Source organism: Canis lupus, chromosome 12, assembly GCF_048164855.1.
Source record: "Canis lupus baileyi chromosome 12, mCanLup2.hap1, whole genome shotgun sequence".
In the NCBI taxonomy this organism is placed as follows: domain Eukaryota; kingdom Metazoa; phylum Chordata; class Mammalia; order Carnivora; family Canidae; genus Canis; species Canis lupus.
In genome coordinates, this window is record NC_132849.1 from 1,294,427 (window position 1) to 1,312,783 (window position 18,357).

At 51.9% G+C, this 18,357-nt stretch overlaps 1 protein-coding gene and 1 long non-coding RNA gene across 7 annotated transcripts in view; one reads left to right on the forward strand and one right to left on the reverse strand.

Annotated features, from left to right (window-relative positions):
- Positions 1-291: 291 nt before the first annotated feature.
- The window catches only part of KCND3 (potassium voltage-gated channel subfamily D member 3), a 201,318-nt gene continuing 183,252 nt past the window's right edge, over positions 292-18,357 (reverse strand). Inside the window, exons 3-9 of one of the 4 annotated variants that reach the window (XM_072768991.1) lie at positions 16,068-16,230; positions 10,009-10,110; positions 9,568-9,657; positions 7,990-8,046; positions 6,596-6,843; positions 6,126-6,197; positions 292-5,884 (exon numbers count right to left, since the gene is read on the reverse strand). In XM_072768991.1, coding sequence (XP_072625092.1) covers positions 5,683-5,884; positions 6,126-6,197; positions 6,596-6,843; positions 7,990-8,046; positions 9,568-9,657; positions 10,009-10,110; positions 16,068-16,230 — 934 coding nt within the window. In that variant the 3' untranslated portion in view covers positions 292-5,682. The remainder of the gene's footprint in view (positions 5,885-6,125; positions 6,198-6,595; positions 6,844-7,989; positions 8,047-9,567; positions 9,658-10,008; positions 10,111-16,067; positions 16,231-18,357) is intronic. The other 3 variants (XM_072768992.1, XM_072768994.1, XM_072768995.1) reach the window with 3 other exon arrangements.
- LOC140600844 (uncharacterized) lies at positions 3,830-11,011 on the forward strand. Of its 3 annotated transcripts, none has more exons than XR_012003983.1 (4): positions 3,830-4,404; positions 4,763-4,912; positions 7,437-7,559; positions 10,637-11,011. It is a non-coding gene; the product is annotated as an uncharacterized lncRNA (long non-coding RNA). The 3 variants fall into 3 exon arrangements; XR_012003984.1 differs by lacking the exon at positions 7,437-7,559 and having other exon boundaries at positions 3,830-3,993; positions 4,236-4,404; XR_012003982.1 differs by lacking the exon at positions 7,437-7,559.

An 18,357-nucleotide genomic window follows, 5' to 3' on the forward strand; every position in this document is an offset into this window, starting at 1 on the left:
CAGAACCTGGACTGATAACGTAACTGTAGCTCTCCTTTCAGCAACACAGGGCTGAGGCTCAAAACAGGGCTGTTGACAAAAGCAAGCCAGTACTTGCCAACTGAGATCCCTGACTAAAGCACACAAGCCGGTGAGAACAGTGCTCCAGGCTGGGGGAGAGCCATGAGGCCAGCCCAAGGCACCCTGCAGAAGCACTGTGGGTTTTCTTCCATAGGACAGCCTGTCTGTGGACATCTCCCTTATTTTCTAGTGGATAGCAGAAGTGGTAGGAAAATAAACATTCGTGATCACTTGTGGGTTTGTGGCACGTAGTCTGTTTAATCCAGATCGGATACATCAGGTACAGCAGTGGCACACGACTCGGTACTGTAAATGATAATACGTTTTAACATATGCACTACAGTTTTCAAAAGAAGACGACAGGAAACTCGAGTTTTTTTTTTTTTTCCATAGAAAGTTTTCACATGTTTATATTCCTGCAGTATTTTTTTTTTTACAGTATTTCTTCTTTGCCATTGAGATGTTGGTAAGCAAAGCCCACTTATTATATGAAAATAGAAAAGAACACACTTGATGTTTTTCACGATAACATTAACGGAGGGGGGTGACCTCTAAGGAAAACATTACATTGGAATGTCTGGTTATCAAAAATATACCATCCCTCCCACCTCCCAGGTTTGTAAAATAGTCTATTGGTCCAAGGAGCCCCCCAGGACTTGGGTCAGTGTCATACACTGGTTCAGAGTGACATCATCCAGTGTAGTTAAATAACCTGCTAAGATAAATGTCATTCCCACACTTGATGAGAAAAACATAGAACATTCTGAATAGAAAACAAGACTCAAAAAGAACCCCTTTAAAACTCTTTCTTTTCCTGATAGCCACTTTCTTTTCATGATGCTATTTGGGCTCCAAGGGTCATGGGTCATAAAAATGCTTTTCCTTCATCCAGTCACTTTAAAGCTTTGCAAATGATGAGATTTCATAAGGAAATCAGGGAGAATGAAAGTCTTTCAGGTTCCCATTTGTCATGGTTACCATGCCAACTAGTTTAGAAGGGAAACTAACATTGTCTTAGATTAACAGCATTGGGATCTTTCTGCCTTGTAGTTACCTGATGATTGTAGAGAGGGAGCCTGGACCGCCAGACTTCATCAATAACCTCAGAATCTAAGTTTAGCTCAAGTTCAACCACTACCTCTGCAAAGTTAAGAAAATGACGAAAAACTCTAGGCACGTGTTTCAGTGTACACCTTTCCTACTATATTCTGATAAGTGACATGATCCTGAACTGCAGAAATTGTAACTTGCAAGCTCCTCAGCACATCCACAGAGTGACTTGTTAATCGGAGATCGGCATTAACCGTCCACTTTAATTTCCATTCAAATTCTTTGTTTCTCTTAGTTTCACTTTTCTACTTGCTGACCTGAAACTCCTGTGTGATTGTGGGTTAATGTGTTCAAGTGTCATTGAGAATATCCAGTCTTTCAAACTGGCTTCTGTGCAGGTTGTCCTGAACTCGACACATGAAGAGAATAGGGGATGAAGGCAAAATAGTACAGAGGCTGCTTCTGGAGGTCCTGGTTCATGGTGGTTCTGAATGGAATGCTTCCTCCCCCTAATCACCACCCTGGAAATCCAAGTATTAAAAATAGAGGCCAGCCCCAGAGTAGTGCAACGTGACTCGGAGGAGAAACATCTCAGGACAAGGTGTGTAAACCCTGGATTGCAATAATGCTTCTGCTGCTAACTTGCCATGTGAGCTTGGATAAGTCACTGAGCTTCTTGCCACCTGTTTTCCCTGTGAATTAAGGACTTAATCACTTGACCCCCTACCATCCTAGGTTGTAGCAAGGATCAAAGGGATCCTAGAAGTATGCTTGGAAGTGTTTTAGCTCTCTCTTCATGGGGAAGAGGTACCATTTGGCTGAATGAAAACTGTTCACTGGTTCACCTTTTTTTTGGACAGACTTGATAGTCCACAGCTAGTTCTACCCAGGGAATGATGGTTTCAAAAGGATGGTTTGTGTTACCACAGTCAAATGGTTCCCCGGGGCTGTGTCCAAGTCCTATTGACATTTACCTAAGACTATGTCTCCAGTTACAGCCCGTATTCTTTGATGGGTCTTCTCTGAGGCATCATTGCACTGAGAGGCAGCCAGTGCAGTGGAAAAAGCATTAGACTAACAGTCCCTAGCTAGGTCCCAGCGAGGACATTAACGACTGCATGACCTTGAGCAACTCACTTGATTTCCCTGGGCCTCAACTTTCTACACTGTAAAGTCAATTAGATATTCCCTGATCCCTTCTAGTTCTGATATACTCTTCATAGTATATTTTCTAAGTTTCCATTCATTTGAATGTAGCCTATAATGATTATTTTTTAAATGCTCTCTAGTGCTGAGTGGTATCAAATGGGATAAATGTTTTTGGGAATCTTCTCTTATGCTCAAGTGGTTCAGAAACTATGAAAGCTCAAGAGTCATTGCCCCAGAAAGCCATTACCTCTAGAAGACTCTGACATCCTGGTTCTTCCTGGTCACTGGCCAACAGGTTAGATTTGTTAAGCTGATTCAGCACACTTAGGCCTTTTTGTTGACTTACAAAAGTTCCGTACTCTGTTGCGTAGATGAACCATTTTCCGGGGTTGACATCTCTTGGACCAGAGGTGGGCTGGGCCGCTTATCCTTGGCTAAGGCTACATTGGGGGGATGGAGGTGAAGGGGATAGCCTAAAGTCTTAGGAACTGGCTTAATGTGGGATTTAGAAATGAAATTCAAGAAATACAAAGCGGGTCATTAGAGCCAAAAAATGAGAAATTTGGGACATGATTTTAAAAATCTGTTCATTAATTTTTGTGGAAAGCATAAATACGTTCCCTTGGTGCACAATTGGACGGATCCTGGGTTGGATGCTGTCATTATTCTAACCCTGTGATGGTCTGTCTTCAAACACCCGCAGTTTGTATGTATATGTGACCACGTTCCTATTTCCCTCTTTACCCCTCACCTTCCTCAGTTTTTATGATGCAAACTTAGGTACTTTGAGACTCCTAACTTCATTCCATTACCATTCTTTCAAAGGAAATGGGGATCCCTGGGTGGCGCAGTGGTTTGGCGCCTGCCTTTGGCCCAGGGCGCGATCCTGGAGACCCGGGATCGAATCCCACATCAGGCTCCCAGTGCATGGAGCCTGCTTCTCCCTCTGCCTGTGTCTCTGCCTCTCTCTCTCTCTCTGTGACTATCATAAATTAAAAAAAAAAAAAAAAAAAAAAAAGGAAATGTTCTGTTTCTAGTCCTTTGCCTCATGTCTGCAGGGGCCCCACCCAGTCTTTTGCCTTCCCTAAGGGGGCATGTGTACGAAGTGAAGGATTTAAGTACCTGTTCTCGGGTATGTTTTTAGATTGTTGTTTGGTGTGTGTGTGTGTGTGTGTGTGTGTGTGTGTGTGTGAGAGGGTGTGTGGGTATGAGTGTATGTGTGTGTGGTGTCTGTGTAGGGTGTGAGTGAGTGTGAGGGTGTGTGGTGTGTGAGGGTGTGGGTGTGTGGGGTGTGAGTGGGTATGAGGGTGTAGTGTGTGGGTAGGTGTGAGTGGGTGTGGGTGTGTGAGGGTATGTAGGGTGTGTGTGTGGTGAGTGTGTAGGGTGTGAGTGTGTGTGTGTGTGTGTGGTGTGTGTGTGAGGGTGTGTGTGGTGTGTGAGTGGGTGTGAGGGTGTGTGTGGTTGTGTACACATCTATTCCTCTGCTCACGGACCAGACCACCCATCCTCATGTTGGGGGAGTCCCTGAGGCCAGACCCAGAGGAAGGAGGCAGTGAGTGCTCAGCGAGGACAGCGCGAGATAGAGGCAAAGGCGCCGAGTCGTCTGCCCACCTGCCCACCTGCCCACCTGCCCACCTGCCCACCTGCACGCCTTCTGGTTAGATGCCCGCAGGACCACTGACCTTCCCTGTCCACAGGTCGACACGGCCGGGCTCACAGGGAAGCCCACCGAAGGTATTCGCAGGCTCCTGACTAGGGAGACGCGTCCAGGCAGTCGTGTGGGTGGCGGTTGGCGCCTGCGGTGAGACTGCCGGCCTCCGGGTAAGGGGCTTGCGTGCCCCGGAGCCCAAGCTGGGCGGACAGCCACGGAGCGTGGGAAGGGCTCCTCACTAGCCTCAGGCCTCCGAGCTTCTCCAGAAGGAACATTCCACTCCCTCCCTTGCATGGAGGTGATCAGGCTTCATTCTCCACTCCAGGAACCTTCAGGGCACTGGGCCTGAAGACTCTTCAGACCTCAAACACTTTTCAGATCAGGTAAGAATCATCTAGAATGGCTTACTTGCTTTCACGCTGTGGAGCGTCCTTCACGAAGCACACAAGCCGAATCTTCTGCAGCCTCTGGATGGGCGTTACCTCTGTCGCAAGGTGAGCCAGAAGCTTACCCTTTCTGCAGGAAGCTGCTTATGGGGCCTCTTGGCAGAGTTCTGGGTGGGTTTTGTGGTGAGTCCCGAAAGAAGGGTACATAGCAAGGTGCTCCAGGGCCAACTGCAGCCATGAGCCCGGTCCTTCCGCTCTCTCCTCACTGGCACACACAGACCCAACCGTGCCTCCTAGGGATTGGCCCCTCTCCCGTGTCAAGATCCCAGTGTGAAAAATCTAGTCCTTCCCTTTCCCCCCCAGAAACGGAAACTGCAAACACCACTGGTTCCAACCACAAGGGAAGCGCTCTGCTCGGCATAGTGGACTTCCCTCATCCCTAAACTTTATTCTTTCCTCTCCACAGCTGTGTTCACACAGATATAACACCCAGGCACGAGCCTGCAGGTGCCTGGAACTGGAGGAGGCTCTACTAACTTGTCTCAGGATCACTGGGGTCCATGTGAAGACGGATGGCAGGACACAGAGAAAAACAGCCAGGGGGCGAAGCAGAGAGGTACAGAGACAAAGGACAGATGGAGGGAAGTGTTGCCATGTGGTCAGATGGCAGCTCTGTGCAGGTCAGCTGGGCAGTGGGGGCCCAGGCTCACGTGACCTCACCCACCTGGGGGATGGAGAGAGAACTCAGCAATAACTGACTTCTTAGCTTAAAAGCTTCTTCTATAAAAGGAGAAAAAAAAAACCTTCACAAAATGCATTGTTTTGGTTCAAAGGTATTGGGTCCATGGAGAAAAATATTTCACAAAAATCCGTTGGTGTTTTGTTTTCCACCTTTTCCCATGAATAAATATTATCCATTAAGAGCCTTGAAAAAGGTGCTTAAATACACAGTGTTATATTTTCTTCCTGTTTTGCATGTGACAACTCGGCCCCTGTGCTGCCCTTGATCTTGTATTTTCCTCACCAGGGTCTCCAAAAACAGCTGTTCTTGGGTCTGAGGCAACTCCCCCTTCCAGGCCCTGCCCTGGCACGCTGCCTCCATATCACCCACTGCCACCCCGTCCCTTACTACCCTCCCTTCCTCTGGCCCCAGCGAGGTGCAGGATCACAGGGCCCGGCCGTTGTCCATGTCCCCGCCAGCAGCGGTGAACCTCAGGTGCCCCTTTGCCACCTCCTTTTTCCTTCCAGGCACAAGTTGTCAGTGCTAGGGGTGTGACAGGGCAGGCAGAGAGAGTGGGGAAGGTGGGGGAGTGGTGCCGGTGGCTGCCCACCTGCAGGCCAGCCCCCTTCACCCTCACTCCCTGCACTGGCCCTCTGTCCAATGGTTTACAAGGCAGAGACCTTGACAACATTGCTGGCTATGGAAGGAATGTTCGTGTTGGGGCCGGGGCTGGCGGGGGCTGGCCGACTTTCCCCCTCTGGGGTTAGAGCTGGGGGGGTGGGGATGCTGATGATGGCTGTAGTGATCTGGGATGTTTTGCAGTTTGGTCTCAGTCCGTCGTCTGCTTTCAAATTAAGGCTGGAGCGACTGGGATAAAAAAAGAGTGAGTTGGTGACGGTTCTTCCTGCCATTGTCCCAGCGCACCCTCGACCTCCGCAGGTCTAGCTCATGGCAACCAGGGCGAGCTCCTGCGGCCCTCTGGCTCTGCTTTTGCTAGTCATCCCGGAGCTCTCCCTTCTAATTAGTAATTCTAACAATTGCAAAGGCAAGTTACACGGAGCTTTGGAATTCAGAGTATCCGTTTTTACCTTGCTCATAGACTGTTTACCTATCATTTGTGGCATTTGACTTTTGTTTTCCCTGAATTCCTTGCGACTCATTGGAGGTCGTGGGAAGTGGCCTAAGTATAAGTGGAGAAAGGAGGAAAAAGGTCAGTCTGTGGTCCAAGATCAGCCTGGGATAAGTCATGTCTAACACAACTGTGAAAACTGTTTCCCTGAGAAAACATCCATTCTATGCACCGGGACAGGTTTTCTTTGTTTCATTTTTTTTTCTTTTTTTTCCAGTTACTGTTTCTGGTCTCTAACCCTACCTTGGGCCTAAACCCGCTTCAGCATCCTCCCAAGCATAAGAAGGGCCTCTGGGTTAACTTGCAAGGATGGGAAGGAAGGTGGAGGAGGCTCATGCCTCACATGAGTGGGGAGGGAGGGCTAGCAGTTCTCCCAAGGCTGAGGCTGTTCCCTTCTGGGACTGGCACGACTCAAGCCTTGGGGAACGATGGGGATAGAAGCCACCCACCTGGTCGTGAGGGAGGGCTGCTCACTGCCCTGGATGTGGATGGTGCTGAGCTCTTGCATGCTGCGCAGGCGAGTGGCTGGCAGGTTGGAGTTGGGCAGGTGTGTGGTCTTCTTGCTACGACGGGAGCAGCAGGTGGTCGTGAGGCCCGGGTGACTGGACAGCGAAGGACTTCTTGTGGATGGGTAGTTCTGCATCGAGCTCTCCATGCAGTTCTGCTCAAACATCTGCTCATCTATGAACTCGTGGTTCTGTGGGAAGCAGAAGGAGAAGGGGTAGGAAAAGGGTATGGCAAGGAGGGGGATGAGCCCCCGTGCTCTGTGTGGCTGCCTGTCTGTCTGGGCCTTGGGAGGAGGACACCCAGCTGCCTGGAGCACAGATAAGCATACGGGAGGGGCGATGTCCCACGGGCATCAAATGCGGAAAGAAAAAGATTCCTATCGGCAGCCCTGGCCATCGGGTTGAATGGTGGGGACTGTAGCCATTAAATCCTGATGGGATATACGCTCCTGCTGTGGCTTTGAGCTGATACAGAGGGCCTGGAGGCATTTAAGGGCTGCTTCCTCAGAACTAGAAGCCCACTCGACTGACTTTGCACAGGATCTCCCGGAGGTGGGAGGTGGCAGCGTAAGGAGGGGCTGACTTGGGGGCGAGGGTACTCTATGTCTTCAGTGCTACGTTGGACTTAAGGGGTGAGATCCTTATGAATCTTGGGGAAGTGTGAAATATAAGCTTTGAAAGGCACTGGATTATTCACAGAAGTGAAAGAGCCCTGCTCTTGAAGGCTGGGGTCAGACTGTAGGGTTATGATCATTGAGGTTTGTTTTCTCCCACCTGACCACAGGATATGGATCCTTAATATATCCAGAGGCACAGGAGTCCCCGAGTCAGATGTACACATAGGAAGGAATGCGGAGGTCTCCTGGTACTGAACCCAGAATAATGGAAAGATGGCTGTTTGGTCAAGGTGACTAAAAACCTATGGCATTAATGGTCTGGCTGAGGCCACCAGTGTGAAAAGAAAGTCCAGAGAGAAGTAGCATGAAAATAGAGGGGGGAGGGAGAGAGAGAGAGAGAGAGAGAGACCGACCAGCCCTGGCAGCCAGTACCAGGCGTCCCCGCGGGCCTGAGGAAGTGGCACATGGACACTCACGGGGCACCAAGGTGGGCACCTTGTTCCGCCGCCCTCTCCAAGCCCTTGGGAGAAGCAGTTGGGTAGTTTAGCACAGAGCCCCCAAAGCCTGAGCTGCTACTGGGTGCAGCAGGAGAGGTAGGAAAAGCCCCAGAAGAACTGACAGCACATGCAGAGAACCAGACCCGGGGGTGAAAAGAGGAGAATCCACAGACTCAGGAGAATCAGAGAGGAAAACATCAATTGAATTTTTAAAAAGTTATACCTTGATGGTGGAGGTTCGTACAGATAACAGGGGATCATCCACAAGATAGGACAACCCCTACAGGACAACATGCCAACAGAAGATAAAAACACCATTGATTGTACATTCCAGCATTCCCAAGCTCCATTCTGACATTCAGTCCCCCCAGCCCAGCATTCCACCTAGAGTCCCACATTCTACCCCTTGCTCTCCGCATTCTCCCTCCTTTGTCCCGACATTCCACCCCTTGCTCCAACAGGACCCTGTTGAGACCCCACATTCACTCCTTCCATCCCAACATTCTCCTTCTCTGCCATCAACCCTTCCCTGAAACCCGGCATTCCATCTCTTGAATCCCAGCTCCCTGGCCCCACGGTCCAACATTCACTCCCTCAGTTCAGCATTCCTCCCTGTCAGTGCCAGCATTCCATCCCTCCATCCCCAACATCTCAGCTCTTCAAGGCCAATGTTCCAGACCTTCAAATCCACACATTTTTACCCAGATCCTTTCAGTTGACACATTGCACCCAGCACATGCAAGTTGGGAAGGGCAGTTGGGTCCAGGCCTATCCCGTTGGCAAGCTCTGGGTCTTGGAGAGAAGTTCTAGATGCACATGTACAGTTCTTGACAGTGAGACAGATTTGACAAATCTTGGCAACGAGGGTTTTGAGTACCTTCCCATTTTGGAAGCCCTCTTTGGGTCCAACCGCCATATAGTGTCCACATTTGGCTCATATAAAGAATCATCTGCCATCTATCCCCCCCTGTCCCAAAATATGGGACATTCAGTAGAATGGATGCTGAGCCTTGACTGTGGGCTCTTTGGGGAGGGCAGGCCTAGAAAGGAACAAGGAACTGCACTTTGTCTCTCTTGGGTTGTCCACCTGATGTCTCTCTCCTCTTCCCTACTATCTCTCAAGCTTTTTTGCCAAGGGTCCAGAGTTGGCCCCACTGCCCTTCCTTTCTGTCTCTTTGTGGGGGCACAGGCAACATGCCACATTCCAGCTACAGCATCCTAAACCATGGCTCGATCTTAATAATATATCTTGCAGAATCTGGGCTCCCTTGGGCCCTAGGGTGAGTGAGAGAGACTGGAGTTGATCAGATCCCTGGTTATAGAAATACAGGCACCCCCTCCTTCACTCACTGCCTTCTGTCTAAGGAGTGATGTAGGGAGCAAAAGGGACCCACAAGTTGCCTTGGCCTAGCCCCAGAGAGAGGACCAGAAGCTCTGCGGCAATCTAGGATAAGTCCAGCCCAAGTTTTGAGGAGTAAGGCTCAACTGGACTGAAGAACTGAGAGGCAGAGCCCTCAGCTTGCAGTAGTGACTACGAAATGGGCTCGAGGGCCTGTGGAGGGGGCACCATCTCTTGTGTTGGCCTCCTCCCCTGGTGACTGTGACCTCATCTGTGGGGCCTTCCTCCCGAGACCTGATTGAGACCTCCTTCCTACTTTTTGTATTGGAGATGGAGACAATGACTTCTGCAGCCTGGGCCCAGGGTGAGGATGTGAGTGCAGAGTCCTCACTCTGTGGGCTCTGGCCCTCAGAGAGGAGGCGGGGGTTAGGGGTGAGAAGGGGTGCAGTGGTTGGGACTCACAGTGGTTTTCTCCAGGCAGTGTAGCAGATGGTGGTGCTGGCTCTCAATGAGCGAAGTGGTCTTGCCCATGTGCTCCTCCTCTGGGGTGCCCTAGTAGGAAAGGAAGAGGCTGGGGATAGTGCTGGTGGCTCTTCCTGTCTTCCCCCGTGTCCTTCACTTCTCCACAGGAGGCAGGAGAGCACCAGAGGACTCATGGTGAGCCCAGTTTTAGGGTCACTGGAGAACACACCAGCTTTTGGGCTGGGAGCCCTGGGTCTTCAGTGGGGTCAGGTGTGATGGTGACAATCCAATGGGAGGGTCGTGGAGGGCTGCCCCCCAGAGAAGGTCTGGACACGTGTCTTTCTTTGGGTTCACACTGGGCATCTGAGGTGGTGGTGCCCCCAGAAAGAGGAGAGCAGCCTATCCCCCTCCATTCCCACTGCCAGGCCCTCAGGTGCCTACCATCAGCTCCAGTGCCTCCGTGAGGAGTCCGTTGCGCTTGCTGTGCAGATAGGCATTGGAGCTGCCTGTCTTGGCCACGCGGATCCTGGCAAGGCGGGCCTTCTGTGATCGGCAGAGAAAAGAGCATGAGCGAGGCTGAGGGACCAGACGCAAGTCTGGCAAAGCCAGTGGTGACAGCAGGCAGTCCCGGAGCAGCAACATTCCCAGGTGATGCCTGTGAAGGGGACAAGGAGGCTCCTTCCCAGCCCCACGGGCCTCTGTTTACGGACCCTGGGACTGGGTCTGGGCCTCTGTGGACCCACCTGGTGCAGCCTGGCCCTGCTCAGAGTTCCCAGGGGTTTCCACTCATGTCTCCAGCCTCGGTGCCATCCCAGCAGCAGAAATACCACGCATTAAAGCCCTCTTTCCTCCCAAAGCTTCATGACCTTTACCTATTCACTATTGCACTAGGGAATTTCTTGTCTCTAACCAAACCGCCAGCTCTAGAAAGGAAAATGTGTTCACAGCTCTCCCGACACTCCCCAGGGCCCAGTGCAGTCCTGTATCCAGCAGGCGCCCATACATCAGTTAATTAGAAAAGCAAGGATGTGCATCTGTGCCCTTCAATATTCTTAAATTCTTTTTTTAGAAAGAAGATTTATTTGACAGAGAGAGAGAGCGCGTAAGACAGCAAGCACAAGCATGGGGAGCTGCAGAGGGAGATGCAGACTCCCCACTGAGCAGGGAGCCCGATGTGGAACTTGAACCCAGGACCCGGGATCACGACATGAGTTGAAGGCAGATGCCCAACCCCTGAGCCCCCCAAGCATCCCACACTTCTTAAATTCTTCCCTTCTTTCCATTTTTCCCTTGATACTTATCACTAAGGGAGTAAATGGTTTCAGGCACCTTGCCACTGTGCCCTAGCACATAAACTCCTTGATGGGGGGAGTTTCAGCTTTGTTCATGGAAGTATCCCCAATGCCTTGTAATTTTTAAATCAATAAATGTATTTACAACTGCATGTCTGCTTTGGGGAGTGGATTCCAGCATGGATGGACCAATGCATGTATGTGCTCATCACGCGTGTCTATGGAATGAGAGCAGGTACACGCATGTGTGACACGGTGGTGGTGGGGAGGTGTGTGTGTTGGGGGGGGAGTGTGGGACGCATTCTCATATACCCCTCCAGCTTTCACAAGGACGACTGAGAGCCCTCCCGGCTCCAGCCTGGGAAGCCCTGAGCTGACGCCCTGCAAGGCCACACGGTAGCTCGGGGCCGGGGCAGTGTCTTGCTTGCAGAGGCAGGGGAGGCCGCACACAGTGTGCTGGCCGCTCTCCTCCGCCTAACAGCCAGGGTGGGTGTCACGGTGACGGCAGCACAACCACCGAGGGAGGTCCAGGAGGGAAGGGTCTGTGCAGGAGACGGGGATGGATGGGCAGAGGGTTTCTGCTGGTTAAAAGAAAAATGCTGCCAGAATCTGGAGTCCTGCAGACCCAGAGGCAGCCTGAGGTCCTCGCCGCTGGGAGCAGAAGAGCCCACCCATCCTGGGGCACAGAGTCCCTCCTGCTGTGTCCGTGAAGGTCCCCGTGACTTCGGCACGGACCATGAGCAGGACGAGAGTCCTTGGCAAAGTGTGGCGGTTCCCATCTCTTGCCTGCTTGTCCCCGGCATGGAAAGGGCCCTTCCAAGCGGCCTGCTGGGCTGGTTTGGGTGCTGAAAGGGGGCCGGGGAGTCAGATCCAGGCACGGAGGGTCCCCGCCGGGACAGCGCCACTGCCTTTCCTGGCCTCCGAATACCCGCAGGAGGCCGGGGCGTGGGGTCGGCAGCTCCGTCTGCCTGTAGACCCGAGGACGAGCCTTCTCTGGCTGCTGAGAACGGAGCGAGCATCCAGCAGGGAAAGACCGTGGACCAGCCCTGTCCGTCCTCCCCTCCCTCTGCCTGGAACCTCCATCTGGCCCGGGACAGCGACCCCCTCCGCCCGCCACACGTCTGCCTTCAGGCTCATGGCTCCTCATTCAGGGACAGGACTGTTACTGCCTCGGCTGAGGACCGGCGTTGAGAGCCACGTATGGAAATCCAATTGTTCAAGCTCATTACAGCCTTATATAATTTGATTGCGCCACTTAGAGCCAGACCTCTCTCATATCTGGGGTCTGTCTTCATTGCTTTCTGGAGATGAAAGATTCTTCTGTTCTCCTTTGTGGCACTTATTTTAATCTTATCTCACCCTGGGCTCTATTACAGCAACAGAGTGTCACATCAAATGCACAACGCTGTTTAATCATTGCCCACACAGGGTAGAGAGCTTTGCTATTGTTTTTACAGGACCATACCCAGCACATGAAGTTTGCTGAGGATTTCTTGTTTGGCTTTGAGCTCCTGAGAGCCAGAGTCTGGCTGACATGTCTTTTTATCTTCGGAGTCTGACACACAGCTGTGCACGGAGCAGGTGCTATGACAGGCTGGTGAGGAGCCAGGAAGGAGGATGAGCCTTCACTGCTGGTCAGAAATCCATTAATATGGCCCTGGTCGTGGGCTCATCCCCGTGTGGGCTGCTCGGCTTCTCCCTCTCCCACTGGCCATAAGCATGATGTGAGAGGTTAAAAGAGAATGTGGCCACCACCTAGGTGCTTCTCAAGACAAGAAAATGGAAGATACGAGAGGAAGTAGCTTCTCCAGGGCAAGGCAGTGGCCTGGACGGGCTTCTGCTCAGCTCTCCCTATCTTCAGGCCAAATGCTGCCTCCTTAAGGCCCTCTCCCCCTTCCCTTAATGTCAGCGCCTGTCAGGCAAGTTTCTAAACTGGATGAGCGAGGCCCAGGCAGTTGCAACTTTAGCCAGGATGGCGATTCCAGGGTTGGAGGAGAAGTCTGGAAGGAGGATGCTGCTGCTCTGGCTACAGTTCCCGGCAGTCTGGGCTGTGAGCTTTGGCCTCCCCTGTCCTGGGAGACGCAGAAGAAGGAAAAAGAGGGAGATGTGGAAAAGCCACAGGAGAACATGGACGATTGCACTCTTGGGCGTTTGTTCCAGAGAAATTAAGAGTCATGTTCACACAAGAGCCTATTTATGAATATTCACAGCAGCTTTACTTATAATAACCAAAAAAAGTAGTTCGTATAGCCCCGTGGCGTGTGATACATCCATGTCCAGCAAGGAAAAGGAATGGACTATTGGCACACACAACCTGGTTGCATCTCCAAGAATTACGTGAAATAAAAAAAATTTAAAAAAAAGGCAAAAAACCAACCAGTCTCCAAAGGTTACCTAACATATGAAACCATTTATGTTACATTTTTGAAATGAAAACATTATGTAAACAGAGGATAGAAAAGTGGTTGCCAGGGGTTCGGGATGGGGTAGAGGTAGGAGGAGGGATCTTCATGGTGCTGCACAGTTCAGCCCTTTGGCCAAGGTGATGGATGCGTGAACCGGCATGGGTGATAAAGCTGTATCAGACTCACACACACTCACACATGCAAGTACAAGGAAACTGGGAAAGTCTGAACAGATTCGTGGATCGTATCAACATCCACATACTGCCGGTGATGATCTTAGAACTTCCATGTGAATCGATGCTTAGCTCGATAAAAATCACTAAAAAAGCCACCCACTCAAATGTTCCCCTTTTTGTCTACTGCCAGGCCTCCTCACTTTTTTTTTTTTAAGATTTTATTTATTTATTTGACAGCACAAGCAGGGGAGCGGCAGGCTCCTCCATGAGCAGGGAGCCCAGTGTGGGGCTCGACCCCAGGGCCCCGGGAACATGACCTGAGTGAAAGCAGACACTTAATGGACTGGGCCACCAGGCTCCCTAGACCTCCTTACTTGATCTTCAGTTCACTTGGCTTTGAGAACCAAGTTTCCCAAGCAAGTGGCCATGGAGTGTGTTTTAATAACACCCTCAAGGAAGCGAGTCATGACGGGAAAGGATGACAACTTTTTAAGCATTTGCTTCACAGTTGAGGCAGGGAGCTTATCTGAGCATGTGGTCTGGGCTGAGAGCTCTCAGCTTCACTGACCTCCTGCCTGTCCTGTCTCGTCTCCACCACTGAGTCCCCTATACCTGCCTTCCTTGATTTTCAGTGACACTCAGTGTGGGAAGCAAGGCAGGATTCTTGTTTTCTTTTCTTTTCTTTTTTTTTTTTTCCTCTTGTAAGAAGCCCAAGGTGAAAGAGACAGAGCCAGCAACCTTGAGGAGAAATGTATCCAGGGAGGTGCAAACACTGAACATTTACTCTGATTTCAAAGGGAGAGGGAAGGTGGTCGGGAGGGAGCCAGGAGGGAGCGGCATCCTTGACAGCCACAGGAGGGGTACAGCGGGGCTGATCCTTCCGCATGTAGTCACACAGGGTGAGCTTTGGAATGTCCTGTTGGAGATGACCACTCTCCCCACCTCTCCGGGGGATGAACAGCAGGGGCTGGGATGCTCTAGAAGGCAGGTAAGGGTGTGGGCACTGAGGGGAAAGTGGCTTGCAGGAGCTATTTAGCGCCTGGCCGGCCTGGGCACAGCAGTGGGCTAGCCTGTGAGCTGGGATCCCGCTGGCCCTCACCCACTGGACCCAGACACCTGCACCAGGCCCACCCCTGGGAGGTGGGGGTGGGGTTGCTCTAGGACCCCCGGCCCTCATGATCCTTGATTGGGGATGCAGATCCCAGGCTCCCCCTGGCCCTTCCTTGAGGTGGTATAGTGAGGTTAGATAGTGTTTGTACCTGCCTGCTGGCCTGAACAGGGAGCAAGGTAAGAGTCCTATTTCTGGGATGGCTAGCAGGGGGTGCGGGGCTGGGGGAGGCCTGCAGTTTGGGTGAAGAGGTAGGAAACAGATGTGGAAGGGGATGGAGAGGACAGAACAGAACCAGCAGATCAGCCCAAGGCAGGCTGGCAACATCCCAGGTCAAGGTGAGTCAAAGGGTGGGCCCCTGTGGATGGGGAACCACCTGAGCTCACTCTGTGATTGCACCCTGTGTATTATCAAGTGTTCTATATAATCACCCATGTTTCAGAGCTGACCTTCATGAACTCTGTGACTTGGTTCCAGACAGCATATGCAGATATATTCTGAGGTTCTGGATCCCTCTGATGCGTCAAGGAAGCCCTGCTACTTGGTGTTTCCCCTGCAACTGGGGGACCGGGAGCAGGGCTCATGGGGCGGGGGGAACAAGCAGCTGCACGCACAGGGCCTGATGCACTGTAGGTACAGGAAATGTTTGTGGACTGAATGAACGAAAGAACAAAATAAGGACATGAATCTCAGGCCCTTATAAATGACTCTTTCAACGAGGCTTCCGCCAACATCCACTGTGCCCAGAAAGGCTCTACTGCACCCCCTGGAGGCTGAGCTGGTGCTGAAGGGGCACCCGTTTCAGCCCAGATCAAAAGAGAAATGGAAAACCTGATGGGTCCTCCCCTTGCCTGATGGGAATCTGGTAAAAGTCTCCACCCAAGAAGCTTCATGAGCCAGAGGCCCTAAAAAAAGCACCTGAGCCGACATTTGTCCTCACTCCATGGGCGAACCGGCGCATTCACCTGCCCTGCCTCCTTAAGTAGTGTTGGCCACCCTGAGGTGGCTGAAGCCTGTCCTGCCATTTGTCCTGGAACTCAGCGACCTCAGAATATCCTCCTTTCAGAGCACTTGCTTTTCTTCTCAGCCAATTCCTGTTTTGTCCATAGGTTCTGTGTAGGCTGGCGTGGGGTACTGGAGAGCTACTCTGTGCCCCAGGAAGTTCCTGGCAGGGAGACCAAGGGTCCAGGACACCAAGTGTCGGTGGCTGAGATCTTGAAAGGGGAAGCTGGGGCTCAAGGAAATCGCATAGAACATCCAGGAGGGAGGCAGTCAGCTCATGGATGATTGAGGATTTGTTGCACGTGGTGGCTGCCCGGGGCTCGGGGCTGGAGTGCAGGACATGGTGGGTAGGAAGGGACATGAAGCTGCCTTACCTTCCAAAGGAAGAGGTCATCTGTGTCGGGATCGGCCCGGGGAAGCCCAGGCCCGGCAACCTGACTGTCTCAGCGGCACAGGCATAAAGCAGTGGGCCGGGCCCCTGTCTGTGCTGCCACCCAGACTCCCAGCTGAGGCTTACCTTCTGTGCCCTGCGTTTATCGGCTCTCTGATTCTGGTGGTAAATCCGGCTGAAGTTGGACACGATCACAGGGACTGGCAGGGCAATGACCAAGACACCACTCAGGGAGCAGATGGAGCCAAAAATCTTCCCTGCAATTGTCTTGGGCACCATATCTCCATATCTAAGAGAGAGAGAGAGAGAGAGAGAGGAAGAAGGGGGGTCACTTGGGAAACAAGCCAGGCTTCCCTGCCCATCACTCATTCATCCATCCATCCATCCATCCATCCATCCATCCATCTACTCATCTATCCACCCATCCACCCACCCTTCCACCCAATCACCCATCCACCCACCCACCCACTCAATCACCCATCCACCCACCCATCTACCCATCCATTCATCCATCCATCCAACAGTTGTTTCAAGTGCCTATTATGTGCCTACTGTGACCTGAGAGTGAACAAAACAGACAAGATCCCCATGTTCTCAGAGGCAACAACCTACAAGGGGATGACCATAAACAAGAAGGAGAACACATCAAAACGTTCACTTGTCATTATGTCTAAAAGAGAAGAGATACAGGGGTTGTGCCAGGAGGAGGCAGTGTCACCAGGGAGCTCTGAGGAGCCGACAGGTCAGCTGAGATCTAAAAGTCGTGCCACAGCTTGGGGAAGAGTGTGCTAGGCAGAGGGAACACAGACACAGAGGCCCTGAGGCTGGAGGGAGCATGGTCTGCTCTCAGAATACCTGCAGACCTGCTGCTGGGGGTGGAGGGTCATCATATAAGAGGAGGCCGAGGCCACCACACGGAGTGTGGATTGTGTGCTGAGTGCAATGAGCAGCCACGGATGAGTATTAGGAAGAAGAGCAGCATGATCGCATTTGTGTCCACAAACACAACCAAAAGGCCATGCTCTGTTCGCATGGGGATTTACTATGCAAGAAGCACTTGTGCATGCTTACCTCCCACGAGCTCCACGAACCATGTGGGCTGTGTCCTCCCCACCGTGCAGACGCAGAAAGAGAGGCACACAGCAGGTGGACTGCCCGTGTTGGGGGACAGGCTGCGATTAAAACCCATTCTTCTTGCTTTTGTCAGTTTTATACCAACCTTACCATCTCAGAGGGCAACCAAGCACCCCCTGACTCGGCCCCTTAAGCCACAAAAGTGCTGGGACAGCTCTGGCTCTTCAGAGCTCCCAAGTACTTCACGCCCCGTAGGTACCCCCGGCTGGTGCTCAGTCCCGGGCAGGCAGGCCAGAGCCTCTTTCCTCCAGTCCATAAGGGACTCTCCACAGCGGTTACATATTAGCCTCTTCATTATTAATAAATTAATAAATTAAAGCTCTTGGGCAAAGAGCTGTGATGACTCCTTTGGCTGAAGCCAGAAACACCATGTGTGGAGCAGAAGCAGGTGGAGGAGGACCAGAAAGTGCTGCCACTGAGACAGCGAGACTCACGGTCACTTGTCCTGAGGGGACCCAGGTGTCCTGAGGATGCAGAGAAGAGCTGGAGGGGATAGGGCAAATCTTTTCCGGGGTGGGGAGGGTGCCATCCTCATCTCCTAAGCACCTACGGGCCCTGTGGATGATATGCCAGCTGTTGACATGTGTCTGGTGAATGGATGAGTGACCTCCCTCACTGAGGCCTCCGGACACCCTGTGAATAGGGTCCTCTTTTGCAAACGCTCTTCCTTCTCCCTCAGTCTTGGCCCTCTGGCCCGGCTCACACCATCTCTACTGCGCCACCGGCACTAAACCTGAGTGAGGCAGCTCTTTGTGGGATTGCTGGTGTTAGGTTCTCCTCTCTGCTGTGCTGCTCAGGAGGGGCCTCCAGTGGTGCTCTGGAGAGCCTGGCTTCTGGACTCCAGCAAATTGGCGTCAAGCCCCAACCAGCTCACCATCAAATCACTGCATGATGTTGGGGCAATGTGACTTTGGGCCTCAGCCTCCTTGTCTGTTAAATGGAGACAGAATGAGTAACCCAGACCATTATCCTATTGTGACGTGTGCAGGTCCATAAATAATACGCACCATTGTTTTGGCCCAGGCGTCCTGGACACCGTGGTCTCTGTTGCTGGGAAACTCTACAAACATAGCTGATGGTCCCACATTCAACTAATCCCAATGATGAAGAAAAGGAGGTTGTCCCTAGAGGCGAATCACAGTAGCTGGGACTTTCAAGGATATGACTGAAAGGTGGGCGTCGAGCTCATGGCCACGGAGGAAGTGAAGTATGGCAGGCGTATGTAAGCACGCTGTCCAAAAGGCTACATGTTGGGGTGGTGGAGGCTGGTGAAAAATGCTAC